The sequence below is a fragment of the Nycticebus coucang genome, chromosome 3 (genome assembly GCF_027406575.1).
Source record: "Nycticebus coucang isolate mNycCou1 chromosome 3, mNycCou1.pri, whole genome shotgun sequence".
Taxonomy (NCBI): domain Eukaryota; kingdom Metazoa; phylum Chordata; class Mammalia; order Primates; family Lorisidae; genus Nycticebus; species Nycticebus coucang.
In genome coordinates, this window is record NC_069782.1 from 124,363,702 (window position 1) to 124,385,719 (window position 22,018).

The following is a 22,018-nucleotide window of genomic DNA, read 5'->3' on the forward strand; positions in this document are numbered from 1 at the left end:
TCTCAGAGACAATGACAAAGAGGGGCTGGGGGTTGGAGGAAAGGCTTGCACAGTTTCAGACTTAATTGTTTCAGAATGGGGGGAGGAAGCAAGCCGGGAGCATAAGAGAAGAAAGAAGACATTAATGAAGGAAAAATAGCCAAGGCCATACTAAAAATACCTCCCAGGCACATATTTCTCCCAATGCATAGCAGCTCTTTCAATTAAGGATGTGTCATTTCCTGGGTTATTAAATCCAGATCATGGAACATTCCACTCTGGGACAGTAAAAGAGGGTCATGTTCTCAGCCTCCCCAGCACCAAAGCAAAGAAAAATAGGGATCATGGCCTTCAGAATGTCCTGGAATGTCCGACACTCCTCGCTGAGCTTCCTGGAAGATTCCCTTCAGGCTGTGTCTATGAAAGAAAGTTCAGGAGGCCCAGCAGACACTCTGTCTTAGGTACCTCATGGTCATGTACCTGCAAGGCATCATTATCATCACAAGCCAGTCAAGGCTGGCAAGAACCAGAATTTGCGGGATGAAGAAGCATCATGCAGCACTTTGCCTTAATTACTCTGATAAAATTCCAGCTTTAACATCATCTAAAAGCAAAGTCACACAGCCAAAAGTCTGCCCTACTAGATTCTAAGAAATTCAAAAAGAAATTGCAATGTCCTCAAAGGGTCAGGCACAGGAACCTACATGCAGGGGTGCTCAATAATGTCTGCCTCTCTTTGGGGGGGGATGTGGAGAAACTATATGCATGATATGGCCAACATGCCCTTGAGAGGGGTTCCTATAACAGTTTTTCCTCAACAAGTAATTTGGAACCTCTAGAATGTTAACCTTTTCTAACCTGCATTTGAAGCAATCATTTTGCAATTTAATTACCCTAACAGTTGATCAGATTCTTATTAAAGATGAATTGGGAGAAAATAAAATGGCAAAGTAGACTTCAGAGCTAATATAAGTAAAGAGGATTCCAATGGGAAAGATCCTTAGAGCTGAGACACATTTGGACCACAGTATTTTCTAGCAAAATGAGAATGTCACTAACATTTAAAAACAGGAGATTTTAGATAAAAAGGTCTTTCCACTTTCTGTTTTAATGAAAATAATCAGCAGAAAATAGGAAACATGATTACTATTTGCTGAACACCTACCAGGGGCCCAGCACTGTACTAGGAGCTTTTTCACAAAGCATTGCATTCTGGACAGTGCTTATATACAAAGCATGGCATGCGAATGGTACCAAGGAGCCGCACCCCTCCAAATGGGGCAAGCACTGTCCAGCCTCCACAGGCCTGCCCCGCTCCCCTCTGCACTCGGAACTCAGCTCTCACTTCCTTATCCTGCCTGCCACATTTGGGCATCTGAGTTGGCAACTTCCAACCTAGTCCATCCTCTTTTCACCCACAGAGAACTGGTCCCATCTCTTACTCTTCATCCTCAAACCCAGCTGCTTTGCCACAGGCTGCTGATTTCCCAGTGCTTCTAGATATATCCTCAAAGAGTTCGAGATGGAGTAGATATTTGATCTTATGTTGGGAAAATCCAGAGATTTCTGATAAAGATACAAAGGCAGATGCAGCCAAATGATCTATGACAGAAGAGGACCTGCCTCCCCAGCCTCAGACTCCTCTGCCCCTTCCACCTGCAGCCCACCTCTTCCCTGGTTCTGCCCCCAGAGCATAACCCATTCCTAAGGACAAGCATTTATCCTATGGACCTCTCTTCTTTCAACAATTTCTGGTACACTCTGGGAGCAAAGCAAACACTACTTTCCCAATATCATGCATCAGATAATGAACGTTGAGCACAAATTATGCTGGTTTCAATGAAGTACTCCCAGACTAGAAATACTGAAGAATTTCTCAGGAAGTAGCAGACCTGTCCAGGAAGGACTATGGTACCAGAACACGATGATGACCACAGAAATCAGTATGAAAATAACACGTTCTTAAGGATGAAATGATTTCTTCATGTCATATCAGGCACAATGCTGGAACATTTTACATGTTAATTCTTTTTTTTTTATAGGCACCCTACAAGGCAGGAGGTACTGTCCCCTTTATATAGATGAAGAAAATGAATGCTGAAAGCACTCTGCTAACGTAGACATTTTTTTACCCTTCTTCCACCTGCCTGGACAGACCTGGTCCTAGCATGAAAAGCCTCTCCCAGAACTGGTTTGCGGGAGGACTCCTGAGTCTACTTACATTCTGCCATTTGCATCCTCCTTGCCAGCAGCAGTCTTTGACTCTAGGTTGCTGTTGAAGTTAGAGATGTTTTCAGAGGAGTAGAGGCCAGCTGGGTTGTTGTACTGGTTTGTGATGACCCTGGGGGCAGTGCTGGAGGCAGGCGAGGCAGTGAAGGGCATGGCACTCCGGTTGTGGGCACTCCCTATGTGCAGGATCTCCTATAGGCAGGGGCCAGAGAAGAATTGAAAGGGGCATCGATGCACAACCTGCGATGGACGGTGCAGGCTGAGTGCCAGGGAGAAGTGCCCCAGAGGAGCTACAGTGACCCTGGTTCAACCCACGCTGTAGCCAGGGGGCTCTAATGGACCCACTGAGACATGTAGATAAAACCTGGGGAAGTTTCACAAGACGGGCACCAGTGCAAGTTCACACCCTCAGAACCCGCTCCGCTTTCTGATTCTTCCCTGAGGCCCAGCAAAGCCTGATGTCTGGTGGCAGTCCTGGGCAAGACCCTCCCATCCCCCCGAGGTGGGCTGTCAGGATCCAAGTCTGCCCTGATACACCCTTCAGGGCACATTCCACAAGGATTAAGGTACCAGGAGGAGAGGAACAAGCAGTGACTTTAGTCAGTGCAGAGCAGAAGATGATAAAAGGAGATAAATGCTCCAGAAGTGAACAGGTTGGACCAGCAGGATTAGAGAGCTGTGGTGCCACCAGGGAGGCAGCTGCTGGCTAGGCAGAGAGGACCTCAGTCCTGCACAAGGGAGATAAGGCAATTCAGGATCTATTGTAGGAGAAAAACAAGGCTAATGAGAAAGAAGGTCAGTGGATACCTGGTACAGCGCTGCAGGGAAAGACTTTGACTTCCTGTGTTTTCGTTCCCCTCTTTCCATAATTTGAGAAAATGCCTTTCCTCCCACTGCCACTCCCCCACCTGCTAGGAGTCAGGTGAATAATTACCACAGCTATCATCTCAGAGCTCCTTTACAAACACCCCAAAACTAATATTCCTTGTTTTAAAAATCACAGTTTTTCTGAGGACTTATTAACAAGGTCCTTTCCGCCTGGGTTTCCTGGATCAACCCTTGACTTCCAGGAGATGTGTGCTCTGTGCAGGCCACTAAACTCAACATGTGTTGTATTTTCTGGGTTCCCAGGAAAATCATCCTGAACCCTCATCTTTCTTAAACACCCACACCCAGAACTGCTGCCCCCAAAAGAGTCCCTCTGTTGTTCTTCCTGTTTTTCCTTCCTTTTTTGTTAAATCTTTAAGTCTTTCATGCTTTCTTTAAAAATATTACGCATGAAAACTAACAGCTTAATGTATTGTGTACCTAATTTAAAATAAAAGAAAACATGAAAATACTTTTGTAACTAAGATTTCTTTTTCACTATTCAGCTTGACATCCTCTTCAACAAGTCGGAAATCAGTGAAATTTTTACTTTACAAATTACATTTAGTTGATTTTGTCTGCATTAGCCAAAAGCTAAGTCTATAGGAATAATTCACAAAAGAGAAAGTATAACTATCTATGAAAAAAACTTTAGCAGTAATCAAAGAACAATTAAGTAAATTAATGGCAAAACTACCCAAAGGAATCCTATGCAGTCTTTAAAGGCCACGGTTGTGAAGACAGGGCAGATTTACAGAGGGGGAGCCTGGGACTCACGCCCACGTCTGTTTACAGCACCGTGGATGGTGTGGCACAGCTGCAGTCCTCGGGGCCATTCTTTCTTTCCTCTCTCCATATTCACAGTAACTCCTAGGAGCAGCATAGGAAACTGGGCACCAAGGAAAAACTCTTATTTTTGTGTCTTGGCACAATTTTATCCTGCCACATCCTGTTTGGCCTTGTACAAGTACAATGACTCTCTGGGCTCATTTCTCATCTTTAAAATGAAGAAAATGAAATCCTTCTTCAAAAGGCTTCACAAGGACACAGAGTGACATATTAGTGCGCCAAACACAGGCTGGCACATGGCACATATTTAACCAGGGTCTGTTCCCTTCTCCCTTCGTAGAATGGAAGTCAATGAAGATTCAGAGCAAAAATCCTAATTTTGACTTTAGAGAGTATTCCAAGAATGTATCTGGTTTGTACATAAAAGGAATTATCTCTACCCTCATGTGAATACTGGTCTTCCCAGAAGGCAGGCAGATTCAGGGCTTGCCTTTTGGAAGGGATGACGTAATTGTTTGGGCTTTATATTTATCAGTCTCCAAGGAAACTCAATAATGAGGAAATACAAACTAGGTGTGTAACTATGCTGACCTCAGATAAGCTGGGGTGTTGGTTGGCATTACATGAACTAGCAGATCTTTTATTATAGATGAACTCTGCCCTGACTCATTTGTCCTCTATTTTAGAACAGTGGAAGCGGAAGATTTTGGAAAAATGAGGCATGGGAAGTTTTTCATGTGAATAAGGAATTACTAGAATGACAAGAAAAATATGTTCATGTTAGATTTTTAAAGCATTTGAGGTTTCTTTAATCCAAAGATAACAACTTTCAAAACATTAATACAAGTTACTAGATTACAGGTTTAAGATGAAAATTCAAATATAATACAAATAAAAAGTATACCTAAAATTGACATGTTGACCTTATTTACATGAAAGCCGGGATTTTAGAAAAGTCAAATTAAAAATCATTCTTTGTGTGTTATAAAATTCATGAAAATCTAACACATAAAACTTTAGCATCTATAGCAAGTATAAATGGCTGAGAATTCCTAGGGTAACTGAAATTAACTGTGGCATGTCTTAAATTAGTTTGCACATCTACCAGTTTATAGACAGAGTACCATTTTATAAACTTTCCTGATAGGAGTTGTATAGAATAATTTATTCATGTCAGTCTTGAAATGGCATATGCAAAATAATCCTTAATCTTGGGATTAAGTATGATTTCTATTATCTTAGTGAAAATAATTTTGTATGACTGCATTTCTGAGATTTTAATGGAAGATATCTGAGAAATATGACCTACAACCAAACCACTCAATTACACACACTAATGTACCAAGTGAGTTCAATTTCATACAAGTTTCTATTTTAAGCATAAAAGATAGCTAACAATAGGTTGTCTTTTGGTTATACCTTGATTCATCATAAAAACTAAATGCTATCCCAAATCTAGAAAAAAATTAAATTTCAAATCTTTAACTGGGGTTAAATGTGTAACAATCGCAAACCAGGCTAAAATTTTCAAAAGCCATTATCAATGTACTTATTGTCATTAATATGTATCCAACAGACATATACTTGCAGCATATTTAAGTACGAAGAATTTTACAAAGATGTTCCAAACATTAAGTTTGTTTCTCTTATTTCAAAAAGAATACTACTCACTGTAGATAATTTAGGAGCTGCAAATAAGCCTTATTTACAGAAAGAAATAAGATCACCTATAACTTCTGAGAGATTTATTTACAAACATGAAATCTTAGGATAGTCTACTATCTAGGGAAATTCTATCTGGCTGACAAATTGCACATGACCACCTACCACATTTTTCAACATTAATTGCCACTTCATTTTAGTAATTTTAAAGTCTCCCCACAAGTTTCACTGTAAGAAAAGTAAAGATTTCAATCTCAAGGCATGGAGACCAGATAGGGGGATACAGAAGGGAGTGGCAGGGCTTACTATCAAATTCCACCTCATTTCTGCTAGGCACTAGGTCTCAGGATCTAAAATTATTTTCAACCCGGGCATGACTAGTTTGTATCTGAAATCCACAGTGAGCTGAGTTAGCTCCCTGATTGTGCCATGATCCTGCCAACCCTTGTCAACACAGGAAGGCTTCTTCTGGCTTCCCTCATCACCTCCCTACCCCCTATACTTCCAGCCCAGGCCACAGCGTCACTGCCCTGGGGTTTTCCAGCCCTTTCCTCCTGTAGTTCCCTTACGGGAAGAACTAAACAACAGCCAGATCCCAGCAGTGACTGTGGGGGGCTCTCCTTGCCCTATCCCCAGGCTTCTAGGCAGAAAAAATGGTACTGTGCTGCACAACGTCACAAGCAGGAAAGCACAGGGTGGTGAGAGCAGCGGCAGTGACGGGCATACCCACCTGGGGTTCAGAGGCCAGATTCATCTTGTACGGATGACGTTTCCCTTCCTCCGTCACCAGAGGAGACCAGATCTTTTGTTCAGATCTGCAACAGATTAACAAAGCCAGTTTCATTCACGTTAAATAAATAATACGTACTAAAAACAAACTGGGAAAAAGTCCCCCTTCCTAGACTATCAGCTTCTGAACTAGCATGGTGCCATCAGCCACAGCCACCACTTGCCATCTGGGTAATCTTTTGAAAGCCCAAGTCTGATGATGTCCATGTCCCACAGCTCCCCCCAATGCAGCACCAACAACACAGGGCTCCCCAAACTGCCCAGCCTCAGCCTCCCTCACTATACTGTGGGTGGCTTCTTCACTCCACACCAGCAGCAGGGCCTCCTCCTGTGTTCCCGAGCACTCCTCATGCTGCCCCACCTCTGCTCAGGATGGAAGGGCTTCTCCTCTATCTCAGACCAGTGTGCTTGGTCGAGGTCAAACAAACAACCTATTTGTGAAATGTATTTGGCCCCAAAGTGATGACTCTTTTTTGGAGCATGTAAAGGATATTCTTGATACCAATCACACAATGTAGTCTCAGTTTTTTTGTTTTTTTAGTTTTTGGCCGGGGCTGGGTTTGAACCTGCCATCTCCGGCACATGGGGCCCCAGCACCCTACTCCTTTGAGCCACAGGCGCCACCCAATACTCTCAGTTTTTATTAGCGTAGCTGTTTCTTCCCTTGCTCAGAACATCAAGACTTATCTTTGTATCTAGCACAGTGCCAGACATGCACAACATACACCTGTTCAATTTATTGATAAATGAATCAAAAATCAATTAGTCAACGAACAAATGAATGTCTTAAACGAGGGCAGGAAGGAGAGGATTTGAACTCAGACAGACGTGGAGAAGAATAAATGTGCTTTTTGAGGAGGTGATAATGACATTGTGTGCCTCTTTGCGGGTAGGGCTCTGAAGCATACAAAATATTTTGACCTACTTTCCCACACTTAGTCCCTCACACTTAGCCAATCCTGTGGCACAGGCAGAAAATGATGAATGTAGTTTACAGCTGAGATCTGAACAAAGGGTTGTGGCAGCTAAGGTTAGTGAGATATCAAAGGCAGGGTAACAGATGATCAGAATGAAAAAGCTAAACTCTATTCAACAGGAAATAGGGAGTCACTGAAGGTTGAACAAAATCATTCCTGAAATCCTGTCCTAGCAGGACCCCTTCTAAGACTAACTGAAAGAAGTGGAAACTCTCCCCTAATTACAACTCCCAGGCGCTCCCCTCATTCCATTCAGCCCCAGCTCCCCTTCCTTGTAGTGTACTAAAGTCACACTCAGCAGTCAGCTGATGTGCTGAAGGCTTTCTCTGTTATTGCGATCTCCTGGCACGGTACCCACTGCTCAGTACAGCTTGGGAACAGCATCCTAAGGAGAGTCTCAATAGTTACCAGGAAGAACTTTTTATTTCATTTTCCCTCACCATGTTTAGCTCATTTCACTTACTCATTTTGGTTAGTTGTGTTGGATCAAGTGAAAATGAATGCAGATTGTATTAAAGAAAGAAGCCCATGCTATAAGAAGCGCTTTGAAAATTGAAGAGGAAAACAGGCAAACTGAAATGACGATTCCACAGACCTTTTGCATGCGTCCAGTATGCATGGTTCTGAGCTAGGGAATGGGGGATTCTGAAATAGGGAAGGCAGTCCTGCCCACTAGCAGTTTCCGGGGGAAACGTTTCCATTGGCCTCACCTTACTACCGTGAGGGTCATGTTGTCTGTGCAGCCTTTGATTTTGTTCTGAGCTTCCAAGTGTGTCATATTGCTGGTATTTTCCCCATCAATGGCTGTGATTACATCTCCGATACATAAATTAGCTGTAGCAGCCTTGCTTCCGGGCGTGACCTAGAGAAAAGGGGAGAACAGGTTAGTTACTACTTGGCTCCAAGGAAACCACTGAGAAAGCTGCTATCAGGTTAAGCATTCACAGACATAAATTAAAGCATTTTAAAAAGAAAAGAAGGTTGAAATAGTAAGTTTAAATAATAATCCTCAATACACATATTTGTGTAATACATTATTATTTACAAAGAGTGATTTTTTTACAAGATCTCATAGGTTCCTCACAACCGCCTTGTGAGAAAGAAGGACAAATATCAGTGCCTATTTCAGAGACCAGAAAACTGAGGTTTAAAAAGATCTGTGACTTACTCAGGATCACCCAATTAGTATACGATTATAGTACTAGTCATCCGGGACTCAGTAATATACTCTGAGCCTGACCCACCATTCTTCCCACTGAACCTTTTTGCTCCCTTAAAATAAGTTACCAACTACATAAAAAAAAAAAAAAAATACACATACATTGAGAGAACCTTATGTGCAATAACATCCTATTTCTATAAAAATCTTAACAGCCAGGTGTGGTGGCTCATGTCTGTAATTCTAGCACTCTGGGAGGCCAAGGCAGGTGGACTGCTTGAGCTTATAAGTTAGAGACCAGCCTGAGAAAGAGCAAGACCCTGTCTCTACTAAAAATAGAATAAAAATAAAAATAAAGAAAAATTAACCAGGCATTGTAGTGGGCGCCTATAATCACAGCTACATGGGAGGCTGAGGCAAGAGGATCACTTGAGCCTAAGGATTTGAAGTTGCTGTGACCTATGATGACGCCATGGCACTCTACCCAGGGCAACAGAGTGAGACTGTGTCTCAAAAACTAAAAAATGTTTTTAAAAATAAATAAATAAAAATCTTAATAATCAATATATGTCATATGTATAGAAGAAAACTGGAACACTGCACGCTAAATTATTGCTATACACCTCTGTAATGTGTTTGTTTTTTAAGATAAAACTTAATTTTTAATTTAAAAAATTTAAGAGCAATAAGGAATATTTTTAAATATATAAAAATATGGGCACATTCTGACTCATCCATCCCCCAGAATGGTTAGGTGGCTGGTTTTCTGCTTCTAAAACCAGTAAATTTATAGACCACAGATGCTTGCGGGGAGATAGTCAATGATTGCAATAGGTCCTCAAATTCATCTGCCTACTGAGCATTACCTGTGGACTGGATAAATATCAGGTCTCCCACACGGATGTACAACTAGATGCTATTCTGATGAACAAACTCTAAACTCATTCTCAAGTAGTGCTAATCTCAGAGTAATTTTTTGCTATTAGGTATTTTCTAGACCAAGGTATATTAAAAGTATTACTATCATCAACCCTAGGTAAATCCATGACTTTAAAAAAAAAAAAAAACATGAATAGACCTTCCTAGATGGGAATTCCAAGTCCCCTAGGAGCAGAGTGGTAATAACACCCCCAGACTCCCAGTATCCATGGGGCTCTGGCCTCCCCTAGAGAAGGCTCTTCTCTTGGGTCCTAACTGAGAAAGATTTTGTGAATACCTGGGAGTCTTAAGGATGAACCACAGATAACTGGTCGTTCCAGGTACCCATCCAGGACACACGACTTAGGCCCTAAGCCTCCACATCTGCTACAGTTTTCAGCAGCTACAGTTTACAGCAGCAATAGTTTCCCTCACCAAATTGAAAGGCTACCCGCTGTGGGGTGGCTGGTGTGGTACGGCTGTCATGGTCCATCCCCCCATCAGTACCCTGATGCATTAAATTAGGAATGGATAGCTGGTCCTTGAGATCCCTTCCGGCTCAGACATGCAATGACTTTATTAGGCAAAACTCTCTTAGAATGTGGCAGGATGTGGAAACCAGTACAGAGATCTTGACCTCCTAACCTTCCTTTCTGGCTTTCCCATCATCTGTTTACCAGAGATCTGGCTTTTAGAAAATGAAAGGCCCTTCATCCAACATGCTGTCCTCTGGCAGCCACCTCATCTCAGTCTATACTGGGGAGTCAGCTTCTTCGTCACCCAGTGCACACAATGAAACCAATTCCTCTCATTTTCTGACCTCCTGAGAAGTTTGATCTGGCATCTTCATATTTGAGGTCCAACAAGTAAGTTCATGAACTTGCCACCACACACTTACACTGGCCCCTCTGTATAAACAACTCAATGAGAGATCATAACCTTGATGTATCAGTGTCTCACAGCTGTGTGGCAGTTTCTTGCTGAGTGGCATTCATCACTGTTGTTGCATGTTTTAATGTGCTGTATGACAAGTTCTGATGGTAATTCCAGAAAAAGAGTTCCAAAATTGCTTTGAAGGGTGGAGTAGGCACTAGCATGAGTATATAGGTTCCCAAGGGGAGTACTTCAAAGGTGACCATATTCATATTCAGCAATGAGGTATGTAGCACTTTTTCTAGCATGAGTTTGTGCACTTGTCAGACCGTATATTCATATGTATTTCACTTTTTCTTTTCTTTTCTTTTTTTTATTTAGATTTGGGGTTTCACTGTCATCCAGGCTGGAGTACAGTGGCACAACCATAGCTCACTGCAGCCTTGAACTGCTGGGCTCAAGTGATCCTCCTACCTCAGCCTCCCAAGTAGCTAGGACTACAAGCATAAGCCAAGCCTATTTCACTTTTTCTAAAGGACGGTACAAGTTCATGCATCATGTTATTTAGAATTGGCAATGGTTTTAGATTGGCAAACTCTTATCTTCAAAGAGAGCAGCCTGAATCAAAGAGGATAATGCCTGATCAAACTCATTTATCACAACCAAATCTAGAAATGTTGAAGAGCAGTTAGGAGAAAGTCTATGCTCTTTAACAAGTCCCCTAAATCTGGTGCTTCCCTCCCCACCCTCACCATGCCACTTCCCCACTGGGCTCCAGCTACCAGGCCCTCATAGTTCTTTTCTGCCTCAGGACCTTTGCACTTGCTTAGCTACCTGATTAACATCTCATCATTCAGGTCTCAGTTTAAATGGCCCTCCCCAGAAAGGCCTTCTTTCCCTGACCTCTATATATCTATGTTATATCCTCTTGCCATCTATTTAATACACTTGGTTCTTCTTCATGACTGGTCACATTATGTTCATAAATATATTTGGTAGATTTACTTGCTTTATGTCAAAAGGCCTACTAAACACCAAGGCATGTGAGAGCTGGACTGCGTCTGCCTTCTGTGCTGTGGTTTCCCCAGGGCCCAGCACAGTGACTGGCACACAGCAGGCGCTCAATGAATATTTGTCCAACAGGCGATTGAATCTAAAGCATCTAGTGTTGTTAAATATGTAATCAGACTGCTTCATTTTATCCTTTAAAATGAATATTTCTAAAAAAAAAAATCAAAAACATTTTTATTCCATAAATCAAATAATCATTTCCCTCAACATTGCTATCTTGGAATATGACCACTCACAAAACTCAAATAATGAGATGGGGGAAAGGTGAGAAGATAAAATAGAGGTATCTTTTTACCTTCTTATGTTGAACTGCTAAGAAGTCTGGAATTTCCAGCATTTGGTTCAAACTGTTTTGTGGGTGAGGCACTTCTGCTAAGTATACAGGTCCGGGACAAGCTAGAACCAGTCTTTAGATCCTCAAACCTGAGTAAGCAAGACCTGGTCATCCTATCCTTCAGTCTGATTTCTTTTCTTTTTTTTTTTTTATAAGCTAAATTGATGGGAAGCCAAAGGAACTTTCCAAAAGTTACAAGACAAAACCATCAAATGGGACTTGGACAGAATCACACATAAACAGATTAAGGCCACATTCTTTTATATGCCATCTCTTTTTGGAAAAAAAAAAAAGATTTAAACAAATTATAGGATTTGCCTTCAACAAAGCACCTTCCCATACCATCTCCTATTCAAGATGATAATTATGATGACCTCACAACCACCATAAAAGATAACTCCACAGATGAAGAAACCGATTCAGAGAAGCTGTGACTGGTTCAAGTTCACACAGCTAAATGCTGAGCCTCAACTTGAAAGGCTCCCCCATTCAAATTCCATTCCTTTTTGCTTTAGGACAATGCCACAAGCCCAGGCTCCAAACCCAACTGTGGAAGCCAAAGAGAAATCCAGAATTAAGGAGAGCTGTCTGCTGGGGCCTTCTATGCAAAAGCTGGAGTGTCATGGACTCCTGCTACTGCTAGAGGTATAAGACACAGGACCATCAGCCCACTGCTCTGTACTGAGTCAGGGCCCAGTAACTTCCCCCCTTATAAAATACACAAATCGTAACGCACAACTCACAAGAGCCAAAGAACAAAGGCCTGTGCCTCTAACACTGGGTAGTTCCTGTCTTGAATGGTAGATGCTAATCCTTGCCACATACTATTTACCATAATCATAATAACCATCAGCTAATGAGTGTTTATGATGTACCAAGCACGTCTACGTGTTCAGCAAGGGTTAATTTACCAATCTTCACGTGATGCCATTAGGCAGGCAATATTATCTACATCATTACTGATGAGGAAATGTAGAAACAGGGGTTAAGTAGCTTGCCTGACGTTGCACAGCTGGTGAGCGGCAGGCCATGGCAGGCTCCAGAGTCCACCCACTTAACCCACTATACAACTCTTGTCTATTCTAATTTACTCCTGGCTGTCAAATTCCACCAGAATCAGCTCATATTGGAGTCAGCTTCAATTTCTTAAAAAAAAAAAAAAAAATACTCACCTCCAAAGGAACAGACCCATGAGTTCAATGGAAATCCCTCTGCCAGCTTTCTCCCCCCAGAGACCATGCAACTAGATCAGACACCACTTGCTGTATAAAAATGAATGAGTTCAGGCATAATTTCTGCTAATGAATCATCTGCCATTTTCTGCACAATTCACTCTTGTCTCCCTCACCTTTTGTCCTCACCTCAACCCCAGGCAGACACTGTTTACTTGGAGGCCAACCCATTTACTTGTTCTATACAAGTCCATGGTGCATCTTTAAAACCTATGCATTGCTGCCAATCCTGAGCACATAAGGTTTTTAAAGTTTAAAGTTCACTTCTAAAGGTGCAAAATAGGACTATGACATAGTCCTACAAATAACTACACGCCTAAATGATACTATTATTATATATAGCTGGATGCATACTCACTGACCATGACAAAAAGATAAACTCCTTCTCTGTACAAAAGTATCTTTCTCTTTCATCCCTCCTTTGTTCCCTCCTTCTCTCTCACATTCATTTACTCATCAAATATCCTTATTTACATTCTGAAAGACAGTGACGCTTGCTGGTTATGATGTGGCTTCTGGTGTCAGATGGCCAGAGTTTAAGTCTTGTCTCTGTGACTTGTGAGCTAAGTGTCCTTGGGCAGGATATTTCACCGTTACACACCTCACTCTTCTTGTTGCAAGAGATCTCAGCCTCCAAAGATAAAAAAGAACTTTAAAAGATACACTAAGCAGAAATAACCTTGAAAGAGACTAATAAATATCACCCTGATTTCTTGAGAAATATAATCATTAACTTTTTATGACCTTTTTTGCCTGCTAACTAAAAATTTCCCATGACCTACATCTGTAATTGTAACTCTGTATATGTCCTGCCAAAATAGTATAAAAGAGGGGGGCTCAGTACTTTAAGGCTCGTAACGGGTCCCCACGGAATAATAAAATTCCTTCTTCCCCTATAATCTTTGGTGAAAGTCTGTCGGTTTCGATTCTCTGGTCCTGCACCATTCTCATCCATGAACAGAAGGCTGTTGTGAGACAATCCGGGCAGTACCCACTGTCAGGACTCTAGAAATATAAGCTATCGCTTGTAGATTCCAGGAACCACACAAGGCACTGGAATTCATCTGTGCAAAGAGTGGTGTCTGCCATGAAGGAGCTCACAATCTCCAGGGCAAGACAGGCATGTACAACAGCTGAGGAATGTTGTGCTAAAAGCAAGAGGCAAAAGGGGCTTTAAGGGGGAATCAGGGAAGTCTCCCTGAAGGAAGTGCTTCTTAAAAACATACGAAGCCACAAAAGGAGGTAGGAAAGAGTACGCCAAGTTATAGGAATAGCATGTGGGCTAATAAGGATGAAACACAAAAAGTGAAGGCAGAGGAAGGAGTGAGACTAGAGATAGGAGCACAAAACCAGGCTACAAGTCCTGTTATCTTCCTGCTGAAGAGATTGTACTTTATCTAGAAGATAATGGGGACCAACAAAGGAATTTAAACATAGCATCTGACATCAACTGCCCAGTTAACTACCAAAAAACAACCTTTGAGCCTTTGCTCTCCTGAGATTAAGGTGACTGCATATGACAGATATTCTCTAATGGTTGCTCAAAGAAGCAGATCCATCCGAGTGGCTGCCCATTCAGCCAGCCATTGTGAGGCTGGCTTCCCTAGTGGACCTTTCAAAAGGCATTCCTACTTAAAATCACATGTCCTATTGACAGCTATATGGGGTTCCTTTAACTCCCTGGCTAAAAATTGAAAGCTGGAGACCTATAAAATGAACCCAGCCCACAATCTTGGGTGTTATTTTTAATTAAATTACTTGCCAATATTTACATATCAATATATTTTACCCAAATCCCTAGATTCTTAGCTTCTTATTAAAAATCAAAAAATCGAGCAATCCTGGGCCTAGATTCCCAAATGACAACAATCAACACAAAAATGAGGAGCCTCTGCCCTTCTAGATGAGACATTTTCTATCCATTTAGCCACAGACTCCACCATGTTCTACTGCCCTTACAAAGAAACCTGGTACTGGGCGGCGCCTGTGGCTCAGTCGGTAAGGCGCCGGCCCCATATGCTGAGGGTGGCGGGTTCAAGCCCGGCCCTGGCCAAACTGCAACCAAAAAATAGCCGGGCGTTGTGGCGGGCGCCTGTGGTCCCAGCTGCTCGGGAGGCTGAGGCAAGAGAATCACTTAAGCCCAGGAGTTGGAGGTTGCTGTGAGCTGTGTGAGGCCACAGCACTCTACCGAGGGCCATAAAGTGAGACTCTGTCTCTACAAAAAAAAAATAAATAAATAAATAAACAAAGAAACCTGGTACTTACTGCCATTTTTCATCATTTTTGGAGCTATTAATCTTCTGACTACCTCTAGCCATTTTTCCCATTCTAATATACACATATAATTCTCATTATACCTTGTACCTCCATATAACTGCCTTTTTTAACTTTTTTTTCTAATGAGACAGTCTTCTATGTCACCCTAAGTAGAGTGCTATGACATCACAGCTCACAGCAACTTCAAACTCTTGGGCTTAAGCAATTCCCTTGCCTCCCAGATAGCGGGGACTGCAGGCACTAGCCACAATGCCCAGCTATTTTTTTTTGTTGCAGTTGTCATTGTTGTTTAGCAGGCCCAGACCGGGTTTGAACCCGCCAGCCTCGGTGCACATGGCCGCCGCCTTAGCCACTGTGCTACCGGAGTCAAGCCTTTTTAACTCTTCTTAATACAGAATGATTTTAAAAGGGGAAAATAATTTGAGAAGAGCTTGCTGGATGAGGCGATTCAAACCCCAATTCTAGTGGTTTTTTTCTTTTCCTCTCTCCTGCCCTAAAAGAGCCAGTTTTAGGGAAAATCGTTTTGGAGTTTATAGGAACACATCATTTGTTCATTCAACAGAAACCCTGAGCTTTGCCTGCTAGCTACTGAGCTGAGTCAGAAAGTTTACTGTGATTACTCAAAGGGAACAAAAAGTTGTCCCTGAGCTAGGATGGTTTGGAATAGGGATTATAATTGGTCTTCTATAAAATTACTAGGCCAGAAGTAAATATAGAAAAGAAATAAGATTCTCAAATAAGCCAAACCACATTACTATATAATTCTTATAGGCAAGGAAATAGTTTTGGTGGGCAAAGAAATAGGAAGCAGCAGAGATCCCACTGGAGGTTCACACTCACTGTGATGCAGAAGAGGAAAGATCCCTCCACCAGGCAATTTCCTGCTACAAACACACCTTACACTGTAATTCCAGCTAACATAACCTCAATGCCAACTTTTAAGAAGTTGCATTTTTTAAAATTCTTATACAGACATGACATTAATTTAAGAGCAATGTGTAAGCATTTGTCCTTTTTAATACATTTTCTTCTCTCTTTATTAAAAAAAAAGAAAACTTACCTCATTTATATTGCCTCCAGGCCCCTTCACACACATGAGTTTGTGACCCCTGGCTCAGTTAAAAAGTTGGGTGGTGCCTGTGGCTCAGTGAGTAGAGCACCCTATGTACCAAAAGTGATGGGTTCAAACTGCAACAAAAAAATGGCCGGGCGTCGCGGCGGGCGCCTGTAGTCCCGGCTACTCAGGAGGCTAAGGCAAGAGAAATCGCCTAGGCCCAACCCAAGGATTTGGAGGTTGCTGTGAGCTGTGACACCACAGCACTCCACCAAGGGTTAATAAGTGAGACTCTGTCTCAAAAAAAAAAAAAAAAGCATGATCAAATGCTTACCAGACATCTTGCTTTGCCCAAGACCTATGTTTCCCCAGCTTAACTATCAAAAGTACCCCTATTTCATTCTCAAAAGTATTTCAGTCTGGATGATAAATTATATTGTTCCCCTTTTCACAGAGATGGGATTTGAACCATATATTGGTGAAATGGTTTAAACAGTTCTAATGTAAAGGGTTTGGGTTATTTGGTTGGTTGGTTTGTTTGTTTTTATTTGTTGGTTTTCCTAAGAGGAAACTATCTTTATTCAGGAACTTTTATTTATGGACAGGACTACAGTTTAAATTCTTGAATCTTCATGGAACGTTGTTAACCTTGCCCTTGGGGTTGGCATCTAAACCTCAGGCCAAAAATCGATCCAGCTCACCAGTAACTCAGAGAACTATGGTGTTTGTGAGGATGAAGCAATTGTTCCCAAATAAGTTGGTCACCAGCTAGCCTGTGGGGGAGGGATTTAAAATATAGATGAGAGTTCTATACCCCACCTCAGATCTACCAAAGAGGGTCTACAGAGTGGGACCCAGAAATCTATACTTTTTTTAAGCTTCCCAGAAAATTCTAGTGCTCCATGGGTTTGAAACACCGAGGGAGCTGTTGATGATCCTTCCCCCAAAGCTTTCTCCCTGAATCAGGTAAAGTCACCAGGTAGATGAAAAATACAGAGTCTCTCAGCTCCTCCAGAAATAACTTCAAAGGTTTACATCCCAGTTAAAGTACACAGCAGGCCCTTCAAAGAAATATGTACTATAATAGTATTTCTCTTACTAAAATATAGCTTAAATCCCTGAAAATGCTATGCTAATGAAGCATTGTAGATAATTTCAATCCAGATATCTAAATAATTCAACATGGTTCCTATTTTTCCTTGGACAGAAAACTCTGCTAAATATAGCATGCAATTACAGAAACCAACTGATTTAAAAGCTTCCAGCACATCTCTCTCTTTTCCATGTTTCAAATTTTGGTAACTCAAAAGTGTGTTTTAAATATTATAAACATGCATTTTGGTGTTGTAATTTACCTTAAACACATTCAATAAGTAAGTGAGAGAGACAGCATAAATAGCTGTAACTCAGTATTATTCAAAACATACCTAGGATTAAGAAATGTGAAATTCAAGTTCTACCTCAATGCTATGTGCCTTTAAGCACACTTCCATGGATCTAATGGCTGTGTCAAGGAATTTAGGTATAAATTTAACAGATTCTAAGGTGGAGGATAAAGCATGTCCCACCCCTATGGCGTGCCATTCAGATATGGAATTTGAACTCCCTTCAGATTCTTCTGATTCACTTTGTATACTCAGGTTACAGCACAGATTTTGTAGCCACAGAGGACTTTACCTCCACAGAAGCTGTGTGATGTTACAGAGGTTGGTCTGAAAACAACAAGACTGTTTCAAAATGTTCTTTGGTTAGTCTATAACCATTTTCTCTGGGAAATGAGGCAATAAAATAGGGTAGATGCTTGTAGATAAACTGTGCCTTAATCCAGCTTCACATTATGCACACTGCAAAACAAAGTTATTAGCGCTAAGGGGTAGCAGTTCAAAGAGACTTAATGACTCTTAGTCTGAAAGACCAACCACTATTTCCTGGACAGAAGTATAATAAAGCAGGTAGCAAAAGAAACCACCCTGATTAATTTCTCAACAGGTTGCTCCGGTCTCCAAATAAGCCTTTATGTACCTGATATGCTTTAAATAGCTCCAAAAACTACCACCCATAAACCGAAGCACAACACTCACTAAACCTCGAACAAGTTACTCTTTCTGACTCAACGTCTTCATTTATTGAACAAAAATTATAATGGTTTTTTTTGTTTGTTTGGTTGTTTGTTTTTTTTTGACAGAACCTCAAGCTGTCACTCTTGGTAGAGTACCATGGCATCACAGCTCACAGCAACTTCAAACTCCTAGGCTCAAGCAATTCTCCTGCCTCCGCCTCCCGAGCAGCTGGGACCACAGGTGCCCGCCACAACGCCTGGCTATTTTTTTTCTTTTTTTTTTGGTTGCAGCATCATTGTTTGGCGGGCCTGGGATTCGAATCCACCAGCTCAGGTATATGTGGCTGGCACATTAGCCACTTGAGCCACAGGCACCGAGCCGAAAATCAAAATGTTATTAACCTCATCAGGTTGTTGGAAGGGTTGAAAATGAGACTACATTTGTAAAGAATTTAGAACCATGTCTCACATGTAACAAGCACTCAATACACAGTAGCTACCTTTTTTGCTTTTTAAATAGTACTACTATATCCTGATGCCTTCTAAGTATTAGCGAGGCTCTCTCTACACATCCTCTTGACCACATCACCTTTGAAGACAAGTACTATTATTTTCACTTTACAAATAAGGACACCAAGTTTTCAAGAGCTAACCTGCCCAAGGACATACAAGATGATAAACTGAAAAGATAGGGTCTGAACCTAGATCCAACTGATAGTGAAAAGGCATTTTCCCGTGACATATCAAGATGTATTAATTCTTGGGGGTTTTTTTGTTTGTTTTTGAAGACAGAGTCTCACTCTGTTGCCCAGGCTACCGTGGCATCAGTTTAATTCTCGATTTGTCACAGTAAAAAATGAAGCAGAAAGCACAAAGCAACAAAGTCCAAATAGTTCATTGCGATAAGGTAATCTGGTTTTAAAAATGCTATGAAGGGTGGCGCCTGTGGCTCAAGGAGTAGAGCATGGCCCCAAATGCTGGAGGTGGTGGGTTCCAACCCAGCCTCAGCCAAAAACTGAAAAAAAATAAAAAATAAAAATGCTATGAGAATTGAAGGACATCTGAAAAGTTTTGCAACCATCTGTTAACAGTGTTTTACCTTTTGGAAGTAAGATTAGGGATGACTTTTACCTTACACATTCCATACTCTCATATTGATTAGGGATGACTTTTACCTTACACATTCCATACTCTCACATTATGAATCTCTTATAAATACAAGGGTTTCTTTGTAAATTTTATTAAAGTATAACATGCATCCAGAAAAGGGCATAAGTCGTAACTACACAGCTGAATGAATTCTCACAAATACAGCACACCCACAGAAACAGCATGAGATAAAGAAATAGAACACTACCTGAACTTCCAAAGATAATGCCCCCTTTCTGTCACTAACCCCAAGGTTTGCCATGATCTTGACTTCTAGCACTGTACATTAATTCTGCCAGATTAATTAAATATAACTGGAATCACACATGATTTACTTTTTTTTTTTTTTTTGTAGAGACAGAGTCTCACTTTATCACCCTCAGTAAAATGCCCTGGCATCACACTGCTCACAGCAACCTCCAACTCCCGGGCTTAGGTAATTCTGTGGCCTCAGCCTCCTAAGTAGCTGGGACCACAGATGCCCAGCACAATGCCCAGCTATTTTTTTGTTGCAGTTTGGCCGGGTGAGGTTCGAACCCACCACCCTCGGTATATGGGGCCGGCACCCCACCCACTGAGCCACAGGCACCGCCCATGATTTACTTTTTTAATTCTTCTGGCATTTTCCGCTCATTTCGTGTGTATTTGTGTGTGTGTCTCACACATGTCATTACACATAGTTGTAATTTCTTCATTTTCATTGCTTTGGTTTTTTATATCATAACTATACAACAATTTATCTACTCTGTTGCTGTTACATTTGAATTGTTTCAATTTGAGGCTACCCTGAACAGTGCTGCTTGGAAAATTCTCAAACATTTATTTTGGTGCTCACCTGGACTTATTTCTATTGACTAACCAGGAGAACTGTTGGGTTATAGGGTATGGTTATGTTCAGCCTTAGAAGCATGAACATTTTCTATAATTTGTTTAAAAGGAATGGATGCAAATTATTGCTGCCACATTCAAATTTAATCTATCTGTATGCATTTTTGACATCTTTTATCTTAAAATAGGTCCTTCTATATTCTTATTGTTTTATTTGATAAGAGTGGTCATATCTAAAAAATTGAGCCCTTGGTCAGGAACCTGGCCTCCTACAGGACTGCTGTGTTCTTCAGAAGATCATTCTAATGGTTATGGCATTTACTAAGGAGGCAGTGTACTGTATGGGAAAGTACACCACGGACCTCAGTTACAGATGAGTATCCCAATTTACCCATGATGAGGCTAACAGTAGCACCAACAGCCACACAGGTGCTAAGAAACATATAGGAATTACCTTTTTTGTCTTAGGTTTTTATGGGCATGTTTCATCCTGGACTTGGCCTGGTTACCGTAAGTGCATCTAGTCACTACCTGGCCATCTTCGTTTGCTACAAAAACTGTCCCCAGATCTCCTCCTAGCAGGTTTTTCTCTAGCTGATCCTTCCACTCCTCTGCTCTTCTGTTTTTCACCATCCACACTGGCATGGAATCCCATAACTATACTGTAAATTCTCTCACGGCTTCTGATTTTTCAGGAGGGACAAAGAGGGAAGGTGTTGCTCTTCTGGATGCTAAGCTGAGGCCATGTGACAACTGGAGGGCCACCTAGCCACCCTCAGGGGCATGAGAGGCTCTAGGGGTGGAGCACAGGAAGGTGGAAGCCTGCACTGCCATTAGCACTTTTTGGATCTATTTGCTGGGTAATGTTGCTAGCAATGAAATATTGACAGTTATGGCTTAGACAGCAGAATATGTCTTATTCTCAAACAGCAGAATACAGTGGTTAAAGTCAGTCTGGGAGTCAGTCTGTCTAGCTCCATTTCCCAGCTCTGCAATTGACTGACTTTATATCCTGTGTCCCTCTGTCCGAGGAGAGTTGTAAGGAGCATGGAAGAATACGATGCAAATGCATGCCTAGAACAGAGCAGATACTCAAAGCGTGTCAGCTGCTACTAAAACATTTACGACATAGAGATTATGACTACAGACTTTGAAGCCAGAATGTTCAGCCAAATTGTACCTCTACCATTCACTGCTACATGACATAGGCGAAGTACTTAACGTTTTCATGCCTCAGTTTCTTTATCTATAAGATGCAGATCTTTTTCTTTTTTTTTTTTTTTCTTTTTGACAGGCTCACTCTGTTGCCCCAGCCTAGAGTGCCATGGCATCAGCCTACCTCACAGCAATCTCTAGCTCCTGGGTTTAAGCGATTCTCCTGCCTCACTCTCCCATGTAGCTACAACTACAGACATCCACCACAATACCCAGCTAATTCAGCTTATTTTTCTATTTTTAGTAGAGACAGGGTCTTATTCTTGCTAAGGCTGGTCTCACACTCCAGAGCTCAAGCAATCCACCTGCCTCACCCTCCCAAGGTGCTAGGATTACAGACATGAGCCACCACAACTGGCCAAGATGGTGATCTTAATTGTACCTACCTCAAAAGACACTTGTGAGGTTCACTGAGAGAATATATTAAGCACTCAGAATAATGCCTGGTATGTAAAAAGTCCTATTAACATTTTAAATATGGGTATTGTCGCAAATGGATTAAATAAATGTTACTCACACAAATCTTTCGTGTGTAAATGGATGCTCTTGTGATTAAC

General features: G+C 41.5%; 1 protein-coding gene across 1 annotated transcript in view; it reads right to left on the minus strand.

Annotated features, from left to right (window-relative positions):
• PDLIM1 (PDZ and LIM domain 1) overlaps window positions 1-22,018 on the minus strand; it is a 48,757-nt gene that overhangs the window by 21,699 nt on the left and 5,040 nt on the right. Inside the window, exons 2-4 of the mRNA XM_053582837.1 lie at window positions 8,003-8,154; window positions 6,257-6,341; window positions 2,201-2,400 (exon numbers count right to left, since the gene is read on the minus strand). Of these exons, the coding sequence (XP_053438812.1) occupies window positions 2,201-2,400; window positions 6,257-6,341; window positions 8,003-8,154 (437 nt within the window). The remainder of the gene's footprint in view (window positions 1-2,200; window positions 2,401-6,256; window positions 6,342-8,002; window positions 8,155-22,018) is intronic.